Source organism: Carcharhinus amblyrhynchos, chromosome 1, assembly GCF_965287045.1.
Source record: "Carcharhinus amblyrhynchos chromosome 1, sCarAmb.v2.hapA, whole genome shotgun sequence".
Classification (NCBI taxonomy): domain Eukaryota; kingdom Metazoa; phylum Chordata; class Chondrichthyes; order Carcharhiniformes; family Carcharhinidae; genus Carcharhinus; species Carcharhinus amblyrhynchos.
Genome location: NC_137324.1, coordinates 97,093,987 through 97,111,397, shown reverse-complemented (window position 1 = coordinate 97,111,397; position 17,411 = coordinate 97,093,987). Strand labels below are relative to the sequence as shown.

Below are 17,411 nucleotides of genomic sequence, written 5' to 3'. Positions count from 1 at the left end.
CCTGCTAAGCTCCTTAAGGAGCATGTTAACAGTTCAGCTGAACTAAAAGGTGTTTTTTCAAATTGCAGATCACCAAACTCAAACAGCCTGGTACTTGTTACTGCACAACTGCTGGGTTCAATGTGTTAGCAATTAAGTAATGTTTTTCAGGTGAGGCCACAGCTGGAGTACTGTGTGCAGTTTTGGGCGCCGTACTTACGCAAAGATATTTTGGCCTTGGAGGGAGTGCAGAGGAGGTCTACTAGGCTGATGCTGGAGTTGAGGGGGTTGAGCTATGAGGAGAGGCTGAATAAACTAGGCTTGTACTCGTTAGAGTTTAGAAGAATGAGGGGAGATGTCATTGAGACGTATAAGATGATGAATGGGATGGATAGGATAGAGGTGGAAAGACTCTTCCCGCTCAAAAAAGACAGTAGGACTAGGGGGCACAGCCTCAAGATAAAAGGGGGGCGGTTTAGAACGGAGTTGAGGAGGAACTTCTTCACTCAAAGGGTGGTGAATCTCTGGAATTCTCTGCCCGTTGAAGTGGTGGAGGCTACCTCGCTAAATATTTTTAAGACGCGGGTTGATGGGTTTTTGATAAGAGAGGGGATTAAAGATTATGGGGAGAGGGCGGGAATGTGGAACTGAGCCACGACAGATCAGCCATGATCTTATTGAATGGCGGGGCAGGCTCGAAGGGCTAGATGGCCTACTCCTGCTCCTATTTCTTATGTTCTTTAGGGCTTTGCATGTCTGACCAGGTGTAATAGATTTTAGTTTGGTCTCTTATTTGCCCAATGGGAGTTTTGGCTCTCAATATTCTGCTTCCTCACTTCTGTAAGGCAACTGTGGGCTCCATCATGACTACCTTTGGCGACCATGCTTAACAGGCAGCTCTGCCTCCTGGCAGAGTTCAGCATAGCAAATTAAACACTGAGCTCAAATAGAGCTTCTACATTTGTAAGCAATGCTCGCTGATGCAACACAAAGTTGGGACTAGGAAATTATCTGAGCACCCATTTACCAACCTCATCAAATATCAAACACAAAGGTCACGTTCTGCATGCCATGCCCTCTTAGGAGAAAGCAGGACTCACTGTGATCAGGACGGCATCCATAATAAAACAAAAAAACAAAACTTCTCAGAAACATGGCCATAATATGATTAAATTAATTAGGTGGAAATCAACACTAAGGCCAGGATATATAAACCATTGACTAGACCCTACTTAAGAGTATTTTATTCAGTTCTGGTACCACGACTCAAAAGGATATAATGGACTTGAGAGGGATACAACACAGATCCCACATCTCTCTAGGGTGCAAAGGTAAATAAGTATAGCTCCTGGGGGACAGGGACAGGGCCAGGCAGTGAACTGGCAATACACTGGCTCTGTTTCTTTGTACAGATTAGCACTGCCAGGTTGGCACCACACTCAATGGGGGGGGCTGCCGAAGTGGGTGTCAGCTCAGACCATTGGGAGCAGGGTGAGGGAGGGGCTGATGATCAGGCAGAATGTTGGAAAAGGGCCACTGATCCGGCTGGCGGGGGGATTGTAAAGCAGTGCCGACACTGATCGAGGGTGGGCCCCAAGGCCTCTGCGGTGAGCTGCAGGGAGGATTACTCAGGTTATGATCAGGGCACCTTTAAAGATGGTGCCCCGACCCCTGTGCAGCTGGGTTTTGCTGGTGTGTTAAAGCCCCAGTTCACTGTACGATGGCACGAAACACACCCCCTTGGTTTTTCACAGCAGAATGTCATAAATTCTGGAGAGCAAACCAGCATGTTTCTCACTGGAAACATCACTCAGCCATTTTTTTGGTAAGATTTCACTCAGTGACTTTGTAAGATACATGCATAACCAAGAGAAACCTGTATCAGTTAAATAAGCACCATGCGAAATAGTTCAGCAAATCTATTTAAAAGAGAATGTTTAAAAATCTACTCCAAATCTACAGGGAAAAAAAGAATGAACACCAGTAGGAGGAAAATAATTTACTAAAGGAAATTAAAAGGGATATTAGAATATCAAAGGGGATATTGGAGATGAGTTTAGTTAAAGATGCTAAGCATGATATTAAAAAGATCTCTCAACAACATAGCCCGTCAAGAGCACTTGAAGGATAAAGTGACAAGGAATTTACTGAAGATAAATTAGTTGAATTATTAAATGAATAATATATATGGATTATACTATAGCCAGAATCCTAAAAGATTTTGAAATTAGCGTGGTAAGGATACTTGATAAGTTAGGGGACTGATGTGCAACAATCCGCTCCCTATATCTTGCGGTACTGAAGAGGACGAGGGAAGAAATTTGTAGCAGCTTGTATGTAAAACTCACTAAGCCTGAGGTCTCCACTGCCCCTGCCCTAACTCACACTGATTCATGTTCCATCATCACTCCTTTGCTCGCATAAATATGTATATATGAAATCGGCTCCTGGTTAAAAACAAATCAATTTTAAATTCTGCAGCTCAGTGGCTGCAAACCGGTGGCATCCAATGGTTGTGAAAAGCAACATATAAATGCAAGTCTCTTTTATTATCCCAATATCAAAAATATATCAACATTAATTATAAGAGATAACACAATAATAATGTGGTGATATAAAAACATCATGCCCACCGAGATAGATGGGATGAATGTTTTCTTTGCCCATTAGCTGTAAGGGTTCCATGTGAAATAAGATTGGAGTATTCTAGTAAACAAACAATAGGGAGACTGGGCATTACTGTGTTTATTTTAAATAAAATTAGATTCTATGATAGGGAAGATAATATGCCAGTGATCATTTTCCATGGGTTCAAAGATTTGTCCTTCTGTTAAGAAATACCTTGGGAAGTTTACACCTATGAGTCACCTTCCATGCGGATCCTTGAACCATTGGTAGTATCTACTGAAAAAGTGAATGTGCTCCGGAAACAGTGGGCAGTGCATACCCAGATATATCCAGTAACTGCTGCCAAGACGCAAACTCAGTTACCCCATCAACTTGTTGTCCTTCAACAGTTTATGCTGGTTATTCTGCTTAGAAATTGTGACTTTTTTTATGATTAAAGAGAGAAAACTCATGAGTTTCTTCACATGGTCACCAGGAGGATAGTTCCAGCAGAACTGTTATCTGTCAGTAATCTAAATAAGCAAATGGGCTGTAAGGTTTGGCAAATCAGAAGGAAGATACTGACAAAAGTGCAGCATAAACATTCAAATACTAGGCAACAGATAGTGACTTTCTGACAGTTCTGAATTAGTAAATGAGCATGTTGATTAAACTGAGATGCATACTGCTGCTAATAACAAAAACTTATCAACCAGAACATTTTAATCACTTGCAGGACTGTAGTTATTTATTTTTCATATTCTGATTCGCCACATGAACTGTTATGCTCATGCAATTTCTTCATTGTTTTACTTCAATCTTCATTTTTTTTGTGTTTTGAAGATTTCCTTGCCCTCCCCTTTCCACTTCTAGCAGTCAAGGCTGATGATTTTCTTCTTCTTTCAGTGCCCCTAACTCGAAATTATACCTTGTTATCGCCCTGTGCTTCAGTTAGTCTCTGTTGGAACTCTTTGATTTCCTCCGTCAGCTGTTGATTCCGCTCTCGAGAACTACTCAGTAGTTGTGCAAGGTTTGCCTGGACAAGGAAATGAGATTTGAGTTTATTTACTTTCACATTACAAACGCTCACTTGTAACATTATCTTGTCCTATTGCTAACCACTATGCCATCGTGCTGACGTTTGATTCGCATGCCGAAATGGCAGGAGCAAGTGGACCAAATGGGTATGTAAGGCTGGGGGTTGGGGTGGGGTGGGGTGGAGGGTGGTAAACAGGTGTGTAAGGCAGGATTTTCTGTGGCAATAGGTTTAGGCTCAAACTGGCAGTCACACACAGCTACACACAGGCATTGGGTACGCGGCAGTTCCACAAGAAATCCACATTTGGCAACAGCACCTTTTGAACTAAGCAGGACCCATAGCAAACACAAACAGTGCAGCAGCAGATGAAAGCACACTTTTCCATTCTGGTGACTGCTGTGCCAACAGTGTCTCATTCAGGACCCATGCCAGGGAAAAAAGAACATCTGAGTAAATTTGGCCCATTTACCTCCTGAATAATAATCTGGTGCTCAGGGAAAGAGAGTCATGATATACCATTTAACGGTCTTTCCACAGAGGTTGAAAGACCACCTGACTGTTTCGAGCATTTTGGGTTTTGAATTCTCTCCACCACTTGCAGCTGCCAGATCAAATGGTGGGGCTTAGATCACAGGCAGCTCCACAGATCAACGATGACTTCAGGCTGGTCCTAAGACTCCTTACCATAGAATGCAGCTTGCTTCATTAGATCATCTCTGCTGGGACCTCCCCTCTCTGCAGGTTGTGTACAGCGCAGCAAACCCTGACCATTAGTGAGACACAAGCCGGAGAGCAGACTGCATGGTCCAAGCATCAAAATCACGTTTTAAGCCTGGTCTGCTGAATGACGGCCCTAGTAGATACATTGCTCTCACTGTAAGGCATCTCAGCCTCTTCTGCAGATTTCTCAATGGGGTCATGGGACATCTCTTCAGTGAGTATCCCTTGTCTGAAAGAAGCCAACTGTCACATGGCTGTGGGTGGACAGAAAATCTGTGGCACCGGAGTGCCGAAGGATGTTAAGAGTCCCAGGATAGCAAGCACACACCCGAATAAATGTTTGACGATGGTCAATTGAGGATGGTTGGAGCGAAAATCTTTATAAATGATGGATGCTTATGGCTGTCCCGTTGGAGCTCTGATGGCCACAAAATGTCTGCTGTCTATCACACTTTGAACTTTGGGGAAGCCAGCAATACAGGTGAAACCTCTGGCTCTGTCAACCTGACTAACGTCATCAACGGTAAAGGCGATTAAGTCAGTTGTTCACCTAAACTTTGCATCTGTGACTATCTTTATGCAATGGGGAGCTTAAGCTGGAGATATGCTACAAAGGTCTCTAGTGACTGCCTGGAATGACCCCAGTGCATAAAAGTTCAAGGCCACAGTTATCTTGGGGTGACTGGCATAGAGTGATCATCAACACAAATCAAACTGATCTCCCCAACCAGCGTTTCACAATCTGCAAAGTTATGGGTGCTCTGAGAGATGAAGATAATTAATCCTTTGCCTGTAGACTCTGGGTGTGGGATAGTGTTTTCTCCTACGATAGATTAGCTGTTGTTTCTGTCCATCTTGTTTCAGCCCTTTCACAACAGCAGGTTCCTCACCTGCCTGGGCTGCATGTGCACCTCTCCATGGACAGCTGGTTTCCTTGGTCTCCTTCTCCTTTCCCCCTCACTGGAGGTGCCACCTCCAACGTGCACATGTTCCTTGGGGACAGCAATATCTGGTTCCTCTGCTGGAGTGCTCACCCGCCAGGATAACGCTGTCTCCCTTCCCCCTCCCCTCTCACCCTCTTATATGTAATGTCAGCCTAAAACTGAGGAAATAGAGTCTACTAACAGACAAATACTGCCACCTTCAGCAGCAGACTCTGCTGCTACATGCAAGCTGTTTGCAAGCCTTGACATGTTTTTTCCCCAGGTGGCTAATGTAAAGTAGAGTGAGCAATGAAAAACTGCAGTAAATTAGCTCTTTAACAAGTTCAATAGCCTGTTAATTCTCTTTTTTCAAAATGGACAGGCTTCAAATTTTGGCCAGAGGATTGCCGGAAGCTGGCAGATGACCTCGGATCGCCAGTGTGATGTCAGCACAGTGTTCAACACTGCTGCCTCACAGCGCCAGGGACCCAGATTCCTCGCTTGGGTCACTGTCTGTGCAGAGCTTGCATAGGTTTCCTCCAGGTGCTCCGGTTTCCTCCCACAGTCCAAAAGACGTGCTGGTTAGCATTGGCCATGCTAAATTCACCCTCAGTGTATTCAAACAGGCATCAGAGTGTGGCAACTTGGGGATTTTTACAGTAACTTCATTGCAGTGCCAACGTAGGCATATCTGTGACATTCACCAATAAACTTTAAAAACATTTTTTTTTACCTAAGCGTAGGGGACATCCTGTCAGATTAGTGGCTGTAAAATCAAGCTCAATGACAAGTACCTATTGCTGTGAACTTATGCCTTCATTTAATCTGCTTGGGAAACTTAAATCACATCATGCAATAAGCTCAAAAAGGGATATCATGTTCATTTGCATTAAGTGAATCATGGTAAACACGATTACATAAAAGTAATGATGTATTTGATTGGGTCAAAAAAGTAAGTCTGTTTTTGGTAAACGTAAGAACATAAGAAATAGGAGCAGGAGTAGGCCATCTAGCCCTTCGAGCCTGCCCCGCCATTCAATAAGATCATGGCTGATCTGTCGTGGCTCAGTTCCACATTCCCGCCCTCTCCCCATAACCCTTAATCCCCTCGCTTATCAAAAACCCATCAACCCGCGTCTTAAAAATATTTAGCGAGGTAGCCTCCGCCACTTCAACGGGCAGAGAATTCCAGAGATTCACCACCCTTTGAGTGAAGAAGTTCCTCCTCAACTCCGTTCTAAACCGTCCCCCCTTTATCTTGAGGCTGTGCCCCCTAGTCCTACTGTCCTTTCTGAGCTGGAAGAGTCTCTCCACCTCTATCCTATCCATCCCATTCATCATCTTATACGTCTCAATGAGATCTCCCCTCATTCTTCTAAACGCTAACGAGTACAAGCCTAGTTTATTCAGCCTCTCCTCATAGCTCAACCCCCTCAACTCTGGCATCAGCCTAGTAAACCTCCTCTGCACTCCCTCCAAGGCCAAAATATCCTTGCGTAAGTGCGGCGACCAAAACTGCACACAGTACTCCAGCTGCGGCCTCACCAGTGCCCTATACAGCTGCAGCAAGACCTCCCTACTTTTATACTCAATCCCCCTCGCTATGAAGGCCAGCATCCCATTCGCCTTCCTGACCACCTGCTGCACCTGCAGGCTGGGATTTTGCGACTCATGCACAAGGACCCCAAGATCCCTCTGCACCGTCGCCTGCTGCAGTTTTTCGCCACGTAAGTAATAGTCCTTCCTACCATTCTTCCTACCAAAGTGGACCACCTCACACTTGCCAACATTAAATTCCATTTGCCAGTTCCTGGCCCATTCGCCCAGCCTATCTAGATCCTTCTGCAGACTCTCCACACCCTCCGCACAATTTGCCGTTCCACCAATCTTGGTGTCATCAGCAAATTTCGACACCCTACACTCGGTTCCCTCCTCCAGATCATCTATATAAATGGTAAATAGCTGAGGCCCCAGCACCGACCCCTGGGGCACTCCACTAGTCACCAACCGCCAATCTGAATAGCACCCACTGACCCCCACTCTCTGCCTCCTATTTGACAGCCAATCCTCTATCCACGCTAACACCCTACCCCCAACTCCATGTCCCCTGACCTTCTGCAATAACCTCTTGTGAGGTACTTTGTCAAACGCCTTCTGAAAATCAAGGAAGACCACATCCACCATCCACCGCCCTAGACACATCCTCATAGAACTCCAATAAATTTGTCAGACACGACTTCCCCTTAACGAAACCGTGCTGTGTCTGCTCTATCAAGCAATTCCCCTCAAGATGCCTCGCTATTTCCTCCTTGATGACGGATTCTAACATTTTACCTACAACAGACGTTAAACTAACAGGCCTATAATTCCCTGCCTTTTGCCTGCCACCCTTCTTAAACAATGGTGTAACATTAGCCGCTTTCCAATCTTCCGGCACTTCCCCAGAATCCAGCGATGTTTGGAAAATAATCACCAAGGCATCCACTATCACCTCCGCCATTTCTTTCAGAACCCTTGGATGCATTCCATCCGGTCCTGGGGACTTGTCCACAATCAGTCCCTCCACTCTGTCGAGCACCGCCTCTCTAGTAACAGTAATGTCATTGAGACCCTCCTGTCCTACCATCTTTCCATCGCTAACACCCGGCAAATTATTCACGTCTTCCTCCGTGAGGACCGAAACAAAAAAGTTATTCAGGACCTCAGCCATTTCCCCATCCCCTACCACTAAGTCCCCCCTCTCATCCTCTAAGGGTCCAACGTTCACCCTAGCCAGCCTCTTCCTTTTTATATATTTATAAAAACTCTTGCTATCCTTTTTTATACTAAGCGCTAGCCCAGCTTCATAGTTTCTCCTACCCTTCTTTATCAACTTCTTTGTCAATCTTTGTTGACTTTTAAACCTCTCCCAATCCTCTTCTCGCCCACTACTCTTAGCTACTCTAAACGCCTCCGCTTTTAATTTAACACTTTCCTTCACCTCCTTCGTTATCCACGGCTTATTACCTCTCTCCTACGGTCCTTTTCAACCATCGGAATAAATTTCTGCTGAGCACCAAGAAAGATCTCCTTAAAGATCCTCCACTGCTCCTCAGCAGACCTACCTTACAACGCGCTCCCCCAGTCAACATTCGCCAATTCTTCTCTCATCCTACCGTACTCCCCTCTGTTCAAACAAAGTACGCGTGTCCGGGAACCCACTTTCTCCTCCTCCATCTGCACCAGAAACTCCACCATACAATGATCACTCTCCCCAAGAGGATCCTTCACCGCAAGGTCCCTAATTCTACCCGCCTCATTACATAGCACCAGATCCAAGATAGCTCGCTCCCTCGTCGGCTCCAACACACACTGTTCAAGGAAACTATCCCGGCAGCATTCCAAGAACTCCTCCTCGAGCTCACCGCGTCCAACATGGGTCAACCAATCAATATGTAGATTGAAATCCCCCATAATTATCGCTGTTCCATTCCTGCACGCTGCACTTATTTGCGCGTTAACAGCCCGCCCCACCTCCAGATCATTATTCGGGGGCCTATAGACGACACCCACCAGCGTCTTCCTCCCTTTGCTGTTCCTAATCTCCACCCACAACGATTCTACTTTCTGCTCTTTGGTTCCGATATCATCCCTTGCTAACACCCTGATGCTATCCTTAATCAGCAGAGCTACGCCCCCCCCCCCCCCCACCTTTTTCCTCCTGCCTATCCTTCCTAAACACTTGATACCCCTGGACATTCAGCTCCCAGTCCCTGTCACCTTGCAGCCACATCTCTGTAATGGCCACCAGATCATATCCATTTGTGCTGATCTGCGCCACCAGCTCATCCACTTTATTCCGAATGCTTCGTGCATTCAGATAAAGCGCCTTCATCCCAGCCTTCACCTGGACCCTATTTGCCAGAACGCCACCAACCATACTCACACCCCCTACTCCCTTTATTATTGGGACATCTTCGGCCTCTTCCCTTACCTGTACCCTCTCCTTAACTTTAGACCCCGTAATGTCACCTACCCTCGCACCCTCCCCTCCCTAATTAGTTTAAAGCCCTACCTACAGTCCTATTTACACGATTCGCCAGGACTCTGGTCCCAGCACAGTTCAGCCCAACCCCATCCCACCTGAACAGGTCCCGCCTACAGAAAGGATGTGGAGGCTTTGGAGAGGGTGCAGAGGAGGTTTACCAGGATGTTGCCTGGTATGGAGGGGAGGTCCTATGAGGAGAGGCTGAGGGATTTGGGGTTGTTTTCGTTAGAAAGAAGGCGGCTACGAGGGGATCTTATTGAAACATATAAGATGATTAGAGGTTTAGATAGGGTGGATAGTAATAGCCTTTTTCCTCTGATGGAGAAATCTAGCACGAGGGGGCATGGCTTTAAATTAAGGGGTGGTAGTTATAGGACGGATGTCAGTGGTAGGTTCTTTACCCAGAGGGTGGTGAGGGATTGGAATGCCCTGCCTGCTGCAGTTGTAAATGCGCCTAGTTTGGGGGCGTTTAAGAGATCCGTGGATAGGTTTATGGACGAAAAGGGATTTGTTTAGGTTAGTGGGTCATTGTTTTGTAACTGGTCGGTGCAACATCGTGGGCCGAAGGGCCTGTTCTGCGCTGTAATGTTCTATGTTCTATGTTCTAATACTGATGCCAATGCCCCATAAATTCAAACCCATTCCTCCCACACCAATCCCCATTCACTTTCTTAATCTTATCAACCTTACGCCCGTCTGCACTCGGTTCAGAGATAACCACCTTGTCGGTTCTACTTTTTAATTCCATTCCCAGCTTTTCATACTCCCTCCCCAGATCCTCAGTTTGCATTTTGCCTACGTCGTTGGCACCCACATGTACTACAACGACCAGATTCTCACCCTCCCACTCCAGGTTCCTCTGCAGTCCAGATGTGACATCCTGGACCCGAGCACCAGGCAGACAACACACCCTTCTGTGCACTTTGTCATTGTGACAAAGGACAGTGTCAATACCCTTAACCCCACTGTCCCCAATTACGACTACGTTCCTTATCACCTTCTCTTTGCCTATATCCTGCGTCTGCATCACTGTACTGTGTGCAGTTTGCTCACCAACCTCACCTCCCTCGTTCTTGTCCACACTGGAAGCAAGAACCTCAAACCTGTTATGCAGATTGAGAGGCTGAGGCATCCGGTCCCCACCCTCCTTCCTCCGGTCCCCACCCTCCTTCCTCCTCTCAGCAGCCCCCCCTTGTTCCTGACCCTTATAGTTAGCCAGTCTAGGGGGGGTGGATGTCTCTTGCACCCCATTGACAACGGCACCCTCTCTCCCCCTGATGAGCCTCAGTGTCTGTAGCTCAGAGGCCAGCTCATCTACCTTGAGCTGGAGCTCCTCCAGCAACCTGCACTTACTGCAGACATGGTCACTGGGAAGGACCCTGGGGTCCACCAGTTCCCACATCATACAGAAACAGCACATCACATGCCCCTCCATTTATTCACTGTAGTAATATTGAAAATTTCCACACGAACTTACCTGGCCCTTTTTCTCCCTAGCCCTTTGATCCTAAGCCCTAATAGCTCACTCTGCTTCCCTCTCACTCCACTGCCCGCTCCGACGCTGCCCGTTGTCTACATCAGGCCTCCTTTTAAACCTGGCGCTGTTTTAAAGCCTGCTCCCCCACAAATCCCTGCTATCCACTCCCTTAGAATTCTTAAAGCGGTAAATATAAAAAGCCCGCAAAAATGCTTTTAAATGATTTAAACAGTTCTACAAGGTAAGTTCTTACTATGAAAGCGCTTTAAACTTATTCAAACAACAAAATGTCAGATTTTGACCAAAGCAAAAGAGACAGAAAAATGGCTAAGGAAATGCAAAATACCAACTGGTCTCCATGAACCTGCTTTGGTTCCGATCTTCATTTGGAAAGCCAAATTCAAAATTTACTGCCAGGACCTCACAGAGTTTCTTCACATTTCAAAATGTCCCTGTCCTCTAAATATAATTTGTAAATTCAAAATAAAATCCGATTCACATCAGAATGTTTCTTTAAATTACTTTTTCTTAATTTAAATTCAGTTGCTCTACTTTCCTGATTTACATTTTTTCCATCTAAACTTCCCTTTTCATTAGCATTCAGTGACAGGCTGTGTTCATGTTTTATCCTAGGAGATCAATTGGTCGCAAATTTGATCACAGCTAGCATTTATTTCAAATACTGTGTAAGGCTTATTCCCTTTTGATGCATGCTGCGTCTAGTTCACTTTTGTGGAATTGGTGCTGCAGTTAATTATAAAACATAATTACAGCCAAAATAAACATGATTTTGTCAAAAGAGTCTTATTAGGTTACAACTTACCTGATTCCGCTTTTCTGGAGGGAGAGTAGGATCACCATCCTGTGGAGTTTAAAAAAAATGATATAAATGACACCTTTACTGACTACCATTGCATCAATTTTCAAAATCCTTCATTTGTGTTTTTCAATTTTCTTTGTTGCTTGGTCTCATTACATCTGAGAAAATAGCCAAAATGGACACAGGATACTGCCTGGCATTCAATAGATTCCAAGTAATGCAAAGGATCAGATGGCCATGCACCACAACATGAAGTACAGGGTCAGGTACTTTTCGATTGGAAGGGAGAGAAAATCCCAAAAGGTCAACCTTACTTGAGTAATTCCCAAGTGCCTCCAAGCAGACAATGTCAATGTGGCATTTGAAATTGGAAGTCTAGAGGAAGGAAAAGTGACCTTCCTCTCAGCTACTACAATTAAGTCGAACAGGATAATGGAATAAAATTCCATAAAAACTAAATAACACCAAAAAAATTTTGGTCTCAGCCAATCAAATATCTCAAATTGTGGAGAACTGCTCGAGTCAAGTTGTAAACATGTTATTTTTGAAAATACATACAATGACAGTATATAATGACCTCAGCGATTATTTTCCCAGTTGCCCACCTTTCAGTTTTAGAAGATCTTGTGGCGCAGTGGGTATCATCCCTGCCTCCAGAAGCTCCAGTTCATGTCCCCACCCCAGCACCCGATGAACAAGGAAGGCATGTCCAGGAAAGAGATAGAGAATCTCATGAACTGGTGCGACGACAATGATGTCTCCCGCATGTCAATGAAATGAAGGAGACAGTCATCGACTTCAAGAAGCATAGTGGAGAACATGCCCCTGTCTACCTCAATGCGGATGAAGTGGAAATGGTCAAGCGATCCAAGTTTCTAGGTGTCCAGATCACCAACAACCTGTCCTGTTCCTCCGACACTAACGCTAAGTAAAGAAAACCCACCAATGCCTCTAATTTCTTAGGTGGTAAGGAAATTTGGCATATCTGCTACAACTCTCACCAACTTTTAGAAGATGATAATAGCTACTGACCTAAACAGTCCTCACCCAGTCCAGAATTCCAGAATTACATCGTTTCTAGTCGGTGTTCTGGGGATGGGGATGATTAAGAACAGGAACGTTAGCTCATTCTTCATCCCATCCTCCCGCCTCCCCCACCCTTCCATGCTCAGGTTGAAACCGAACTATGAAATCAACGAGTATTGATACAAGAGCAAAATACTGCAGATGCTAAAAATCTGGAATTAAAACAGAAAATGCTGGATAAACTCAGCAGGTCAGGCAGCAACTGTGGAGAATGAAACAGAGTTAGTTAACGTTTCAGGTCTTATAAAAGTTTGTTGACCTGAAACTTTAACTCTGAGCTGGATTTTAGGGGAACAGGTTGTGAGGTATAGGCATCTGTAAAATGGAAAGGGAAGGTGGGAGCGTGCAGTCTTCCTGCCGCCATGCAGACAGTCCTCCCATCAAAAGCCCACTGAGCCACTTCAGTGGTTGATTAAGGGCCTTCTCATGCTGCCACTGGCATTTTACCAGCAGTGGGTGGTCCATCCACCGTATGGGTTGGAAGATCAGAAAATGTCATTTAACACTGACAGACTGAATTCCATTCCATTTCTGGGCAAGTGTGGGAGAGAGAGAGAAACATACAAAGGGAGAGAAAGAATTCAAGAATGGGGAGAGTGACACTGTTCTAGTTGCTAACTTGGACCAAAGTAACTAGTCCTTATTAAATATGCTCTATTCTATATAAAGGTGTTTAGGGCTTCAGTAAGCAGTGCTGATTTGGGCTTCCTAATGTGTTGGTAGTAAAGGAAGATACAGAGGATTGGGCAGTGGATTTTGAGCAAGTTCTAATGTAAAGAGAGATACCGAAACTTACACATTAATCACAAGGTGACACAGGATATTCATCCAGATATAAGCAAATTTTAATTGAAAGCCACCTTGCTGCTAGTATAATTCCCTCTACACCTCAGCACACTTCAATTTCCATGGCACCATCCAGCAGATTTTCTATTTTAGTGCTTCTGGCACACAACCATATATCTTTGAATGGCACCTCAGGAAATTGTGCACTCTCAGCCTGATATTCTGTCCATTAATGTTGGTCTCAAGGTGTGCGATTTTCTGCTATGTTCTCCCACTGGGCACAGTTCCATGCCAGCAACGTGGCAGCTAAGAGTTTATCCAAAGATATTTCCATCAAAAGAATTTTTGGATGAAGTTCAATGTTGTTCTCCTTGCCAAACAAACATGTTTATTTTAACTTAACGTATTTATAGCTGGAGGTATTATCTTTAAAATAGACTTCTAACTTCAATAACATCCATGTACCTAGTAGTAATACATAGTAAACTATCCCAAGACCCTTCACAGGGGCATTATCAAATAAAGCATTGTCAAACAAAACTTGATAATGAGCAACACAAAGGACGTTGTAGGACAGATGACCAAAAGCTTGGCCAAAAAGGGAACTTTTAAGTAGCATCTTAAAAGGGGAAAGAGAGGTTCAGATGCAGAGAGGAATGGGGAGACATTTCCAGGACTGAAGACATAGCCATCAACGGAACAACAAATCACATCAGGAATACCCAGAGGTAGAGTTAAGTGGATGCCTCGGTGGGTTGGAGGGCCAGAGGAGAGCACAGATATAGGGAAGGATGACACTATTGAGGTATTTAAGAATGAGAATTTTAAAATCAAGCAGCTGTATAACCAGGAACCAATGTAGATCATTGAGCACAGGGATGATGGGCGAGTGTGACATGGTCTGAGTTCGGACACCAGCAGCAGAGTTTTAGGTGACCTTAAGTTTTTTGAGAGTAGAACGAGACAGCCATCAAGGAGTACATCAGAACAGTAAAGTCCAATGGTGACAAAGATATGGATCAGTGTTTTAGCAAAAGACAAATTAAGGCAAATTGGAGTCAGACAATGTTATTGAGGTGAAAATGTGCAGTCTTTTTGATGACATGAGCAGAAGTTTATCTAAGATATGATATCAAGGCTCTGAACTGTCTGGTTCAGCCTTACAGTTGTCAAGCAGAAGAACACGGTCAGCAAGAGAAGAACACAGTCAGTGGCCAGGGAACGGAGCATTTTACTGGGGGAAACAAAAGACTATGGGTGAGATTTTCCAGCCGCGCTCGCCCCAAAACCGGAAAATCCTGCTGCCCAAGGTCAACAGATTTTCCCACGGTCCATCCCTCGCCCTCTAGGATTCTTTGGCAGTCAGAATGGGAAAATTCAGCCCAATGTGCCAGATTTTCACCCAGTCATGGTGACTCAATGGATCTTTAAAAATGGAGAATGGGACCCAGATCTGGAATTCAATGCTGAGTTCAAACAGACTCCATTTTTACAGTAACAGGGGCCTTATACCACAGTGTGGAAGTCAAAGTATGTAGCACTATCCAGTCATTGACATCCCTAACCCTTTAAAAAATTTTAAAAACAGCCTGCCCGAGTCAGTGAGAGTTCAAAAAATTCAAACTGTGAAGTTACTTAAATCCCCAGCCCTTTGAAAATTTGGAAAAAAAGACAGGTTGCCTGTTACTGTTAATAGTTGCAAAAATGCAAACGTTAAAGCTATTTATTTGAGGGCAAAAGGGTCTAATATTTAACAAAGCAATTGTGACTTTGACAGGAGTAATTTTGTTACTAGAATGGTTGGAAGGGTAGGGAGCGTGAGTGTGAGGAGAGTGGGTGAATGTGGTGGAGTACTCAGTTCAAAGGTTAAAACATGGTCTTCCAGGAGAGATGGATTTGGGAGGTAACAACATGATTTTGAGGAAAGGGAGGTTTGAAAAGGGTGGTGGTTTGTGAGGACAGTGGCTGGAATCTTACCACCATTCCATTCACACCAGTGGGATTTTCCCATCCTGCCACAGTGAACGGAGACTTGGGTCGCTGCCAAGTTCTCCAACCTTGCCACAGTGGCATGAACGGCAGATAGGATCACACCCAGTGGGTTATCGGGATCCAAAGGTGTTTTAAGGAAAAGGGCGATAACAGCAGATTTCAAGAAGAGGGTCTTACCTAATTGCACACAAAATCAACAAGCATGGGGACCAAGAAGCAAAGCTGGGTGATCAGCAATTTAGTAGGAATAATGGTTGACAGAGCTGGAAATGAGTCTGGTGGACAGGTAGACTTTGGGGGCATCATGAGAAGAGAAACTAGAGAAATGCAGCCACCATGATCAGAAGACTCAGAATATGCTTGACCTGGTAGGGGGAAGGGAAGGAGGGAAGCAGCAGAGGCAGATGATTGGATGGTCTCTCTTTTTGTGACAAAGAAATCCCTGAGGTCCTCGCACTTGTTGCTAGGAGTGAAGGTGGAGGGGAGGAAGGATCAGGGTTTAAAGGTTTGCATGCAGAAAAGATGCTCGAAGTTATATTGCATTCCAAGATGATTCTAGAATAGTGGGCAGGATAGCGACTGCACCATAAAACTCATCTGCTGTAAGTCTTGGAGTTGGACCGGAGGGGGCAGGGAGGGGGCGGAGGGGGCGGCTGGAGGGCCAGCACTGTGACGGTCCGGGGCTGGCCAGAGATTGAGCTGGCCAGAAAATGGGAGTCTGACAAATCAGGACCACTGCACACGTGCAGAATTCCAGAACTATCAAACACTGGCGCGAATAGGCCCTGCCCAACTCCCCCACCCCCGCCCCCACCCCAGTGTTTATTAATATTCACGACTGGGACCTCTGCAGTGCACAGAGTACAGAGATTCAGGTGAGAAGCTGAACTGACAAAATAGTTGGGATTTACAATAGTTTTCCTGCCAAATTAACACTTTTGGGAGAATAGGTCTCAGGAATTCCAGAATTGTGAAGTCCGAACCCTCATGTTAGTAGGGTGGAGTTGTTATCAACTCAAACTGATGTTTAGCTGCCAAGGAAGCTGACAAGTGAAGTCCAAAAACTATCTGAAGCGTCGAGTTCTGGGAGGATGCACCACTAGTGTTTTTCTGTGGAACCAAGATACAGGAGATATGCAGAATGGGTTTTGGGGCGCAAATAAAATGCTGGTAAAATTGGCTAAGGATCCACTAGATGTGGGGGAATTTATTTAAGCACAGAAGTCTGAAACAATAGGAACCAGACTGGGTCTGAAGCAGCAAACCAGTAAAACCAGTCAGACCATTCCAGGCTCAGTGGGAGGAAAGCTGTAAGCTGATCTTTAAGTAACCAAATACAGCAGAGAAATACAGCAAAAAGTCTCACAACAACAGATTAAAGACTTCTTACTGTGCCTAACCCAATCCAATGCCAAAACTTACAGCAGCTGAGTTTTATGGTGCAGTCTCATGCAGAAGTGTTGTCTTAATGTACAGAGACGTCCAGGAAACTGGGGCAGGATTTTCCAGTCCCACCAGCAGCTGGCATCATGGCAGGCAAGACTGGAAAATTCAGAGTGTCCCAACATTCACGCCAGGTCGGGAACTGCATTTGGATGACTTTGCATCTCATGAACGCTCATTACAAAACCCAGTTCATCAGAATCATGCAAATCCAATGGCCATGCCAGTGAGTAATTATAGCACTGTAAATCAAAGCCAATATATCTGATGGGCCCCTAGTGAACTGTATTTCACCCACAACTTTCAGGTTTGGATACGCAGTGTTCACCCACCTTTCACTGTGCCACGTTATGGTGGGGCGGGGGGGTGGTGGGCTAAGAGAGCACAGGAAGGAAGGGATCAACAGAGACACATGACTGAGCAGGAGTGAAAGAAAGAGGGGTTATAAGTACGGTCAGTCCTGGGGCAGAACGTTGTCAGAAGGAAAAAAAAGCATGTAAATTGGCATTTCC

The 17,411-nt window shown here is 45.1% G+C and overlaps 1 protein-coding gene across 3 annotated transcripts in view; it reads right to left on the bottom strand.

The window, feature by feature from the left end:
• Nucleotides 1-17,411, bottom strand: part of LOC145343258 (coiled-coil domain-containing protein 149-like) — a 118,151-nt gene that overhangs the window by 67,558 nt on the left and 33,182 nt on the right. For all 3 annotated transcript variants that reach the window (XM_080189363.1, XM_080189374.1, XM_080189383.1), the window contains exons 3-4: nucleotides 11,596-11,634; nucleotides 3,515-3,622 (exon numbers count right to left, since the gene is read on the bottom strand). In XM_080189363.1, the coding sequence (XP_080045489.1) occupies nucleotides 3,515-3,622; nucleotides 11,596-11,634 (147 nt within the window). The remainder of the gene's footprint in view (nucleotides 1-3,514; nucleotides 3,623-11,595; nucleotides 11,635-17,411) is intronic.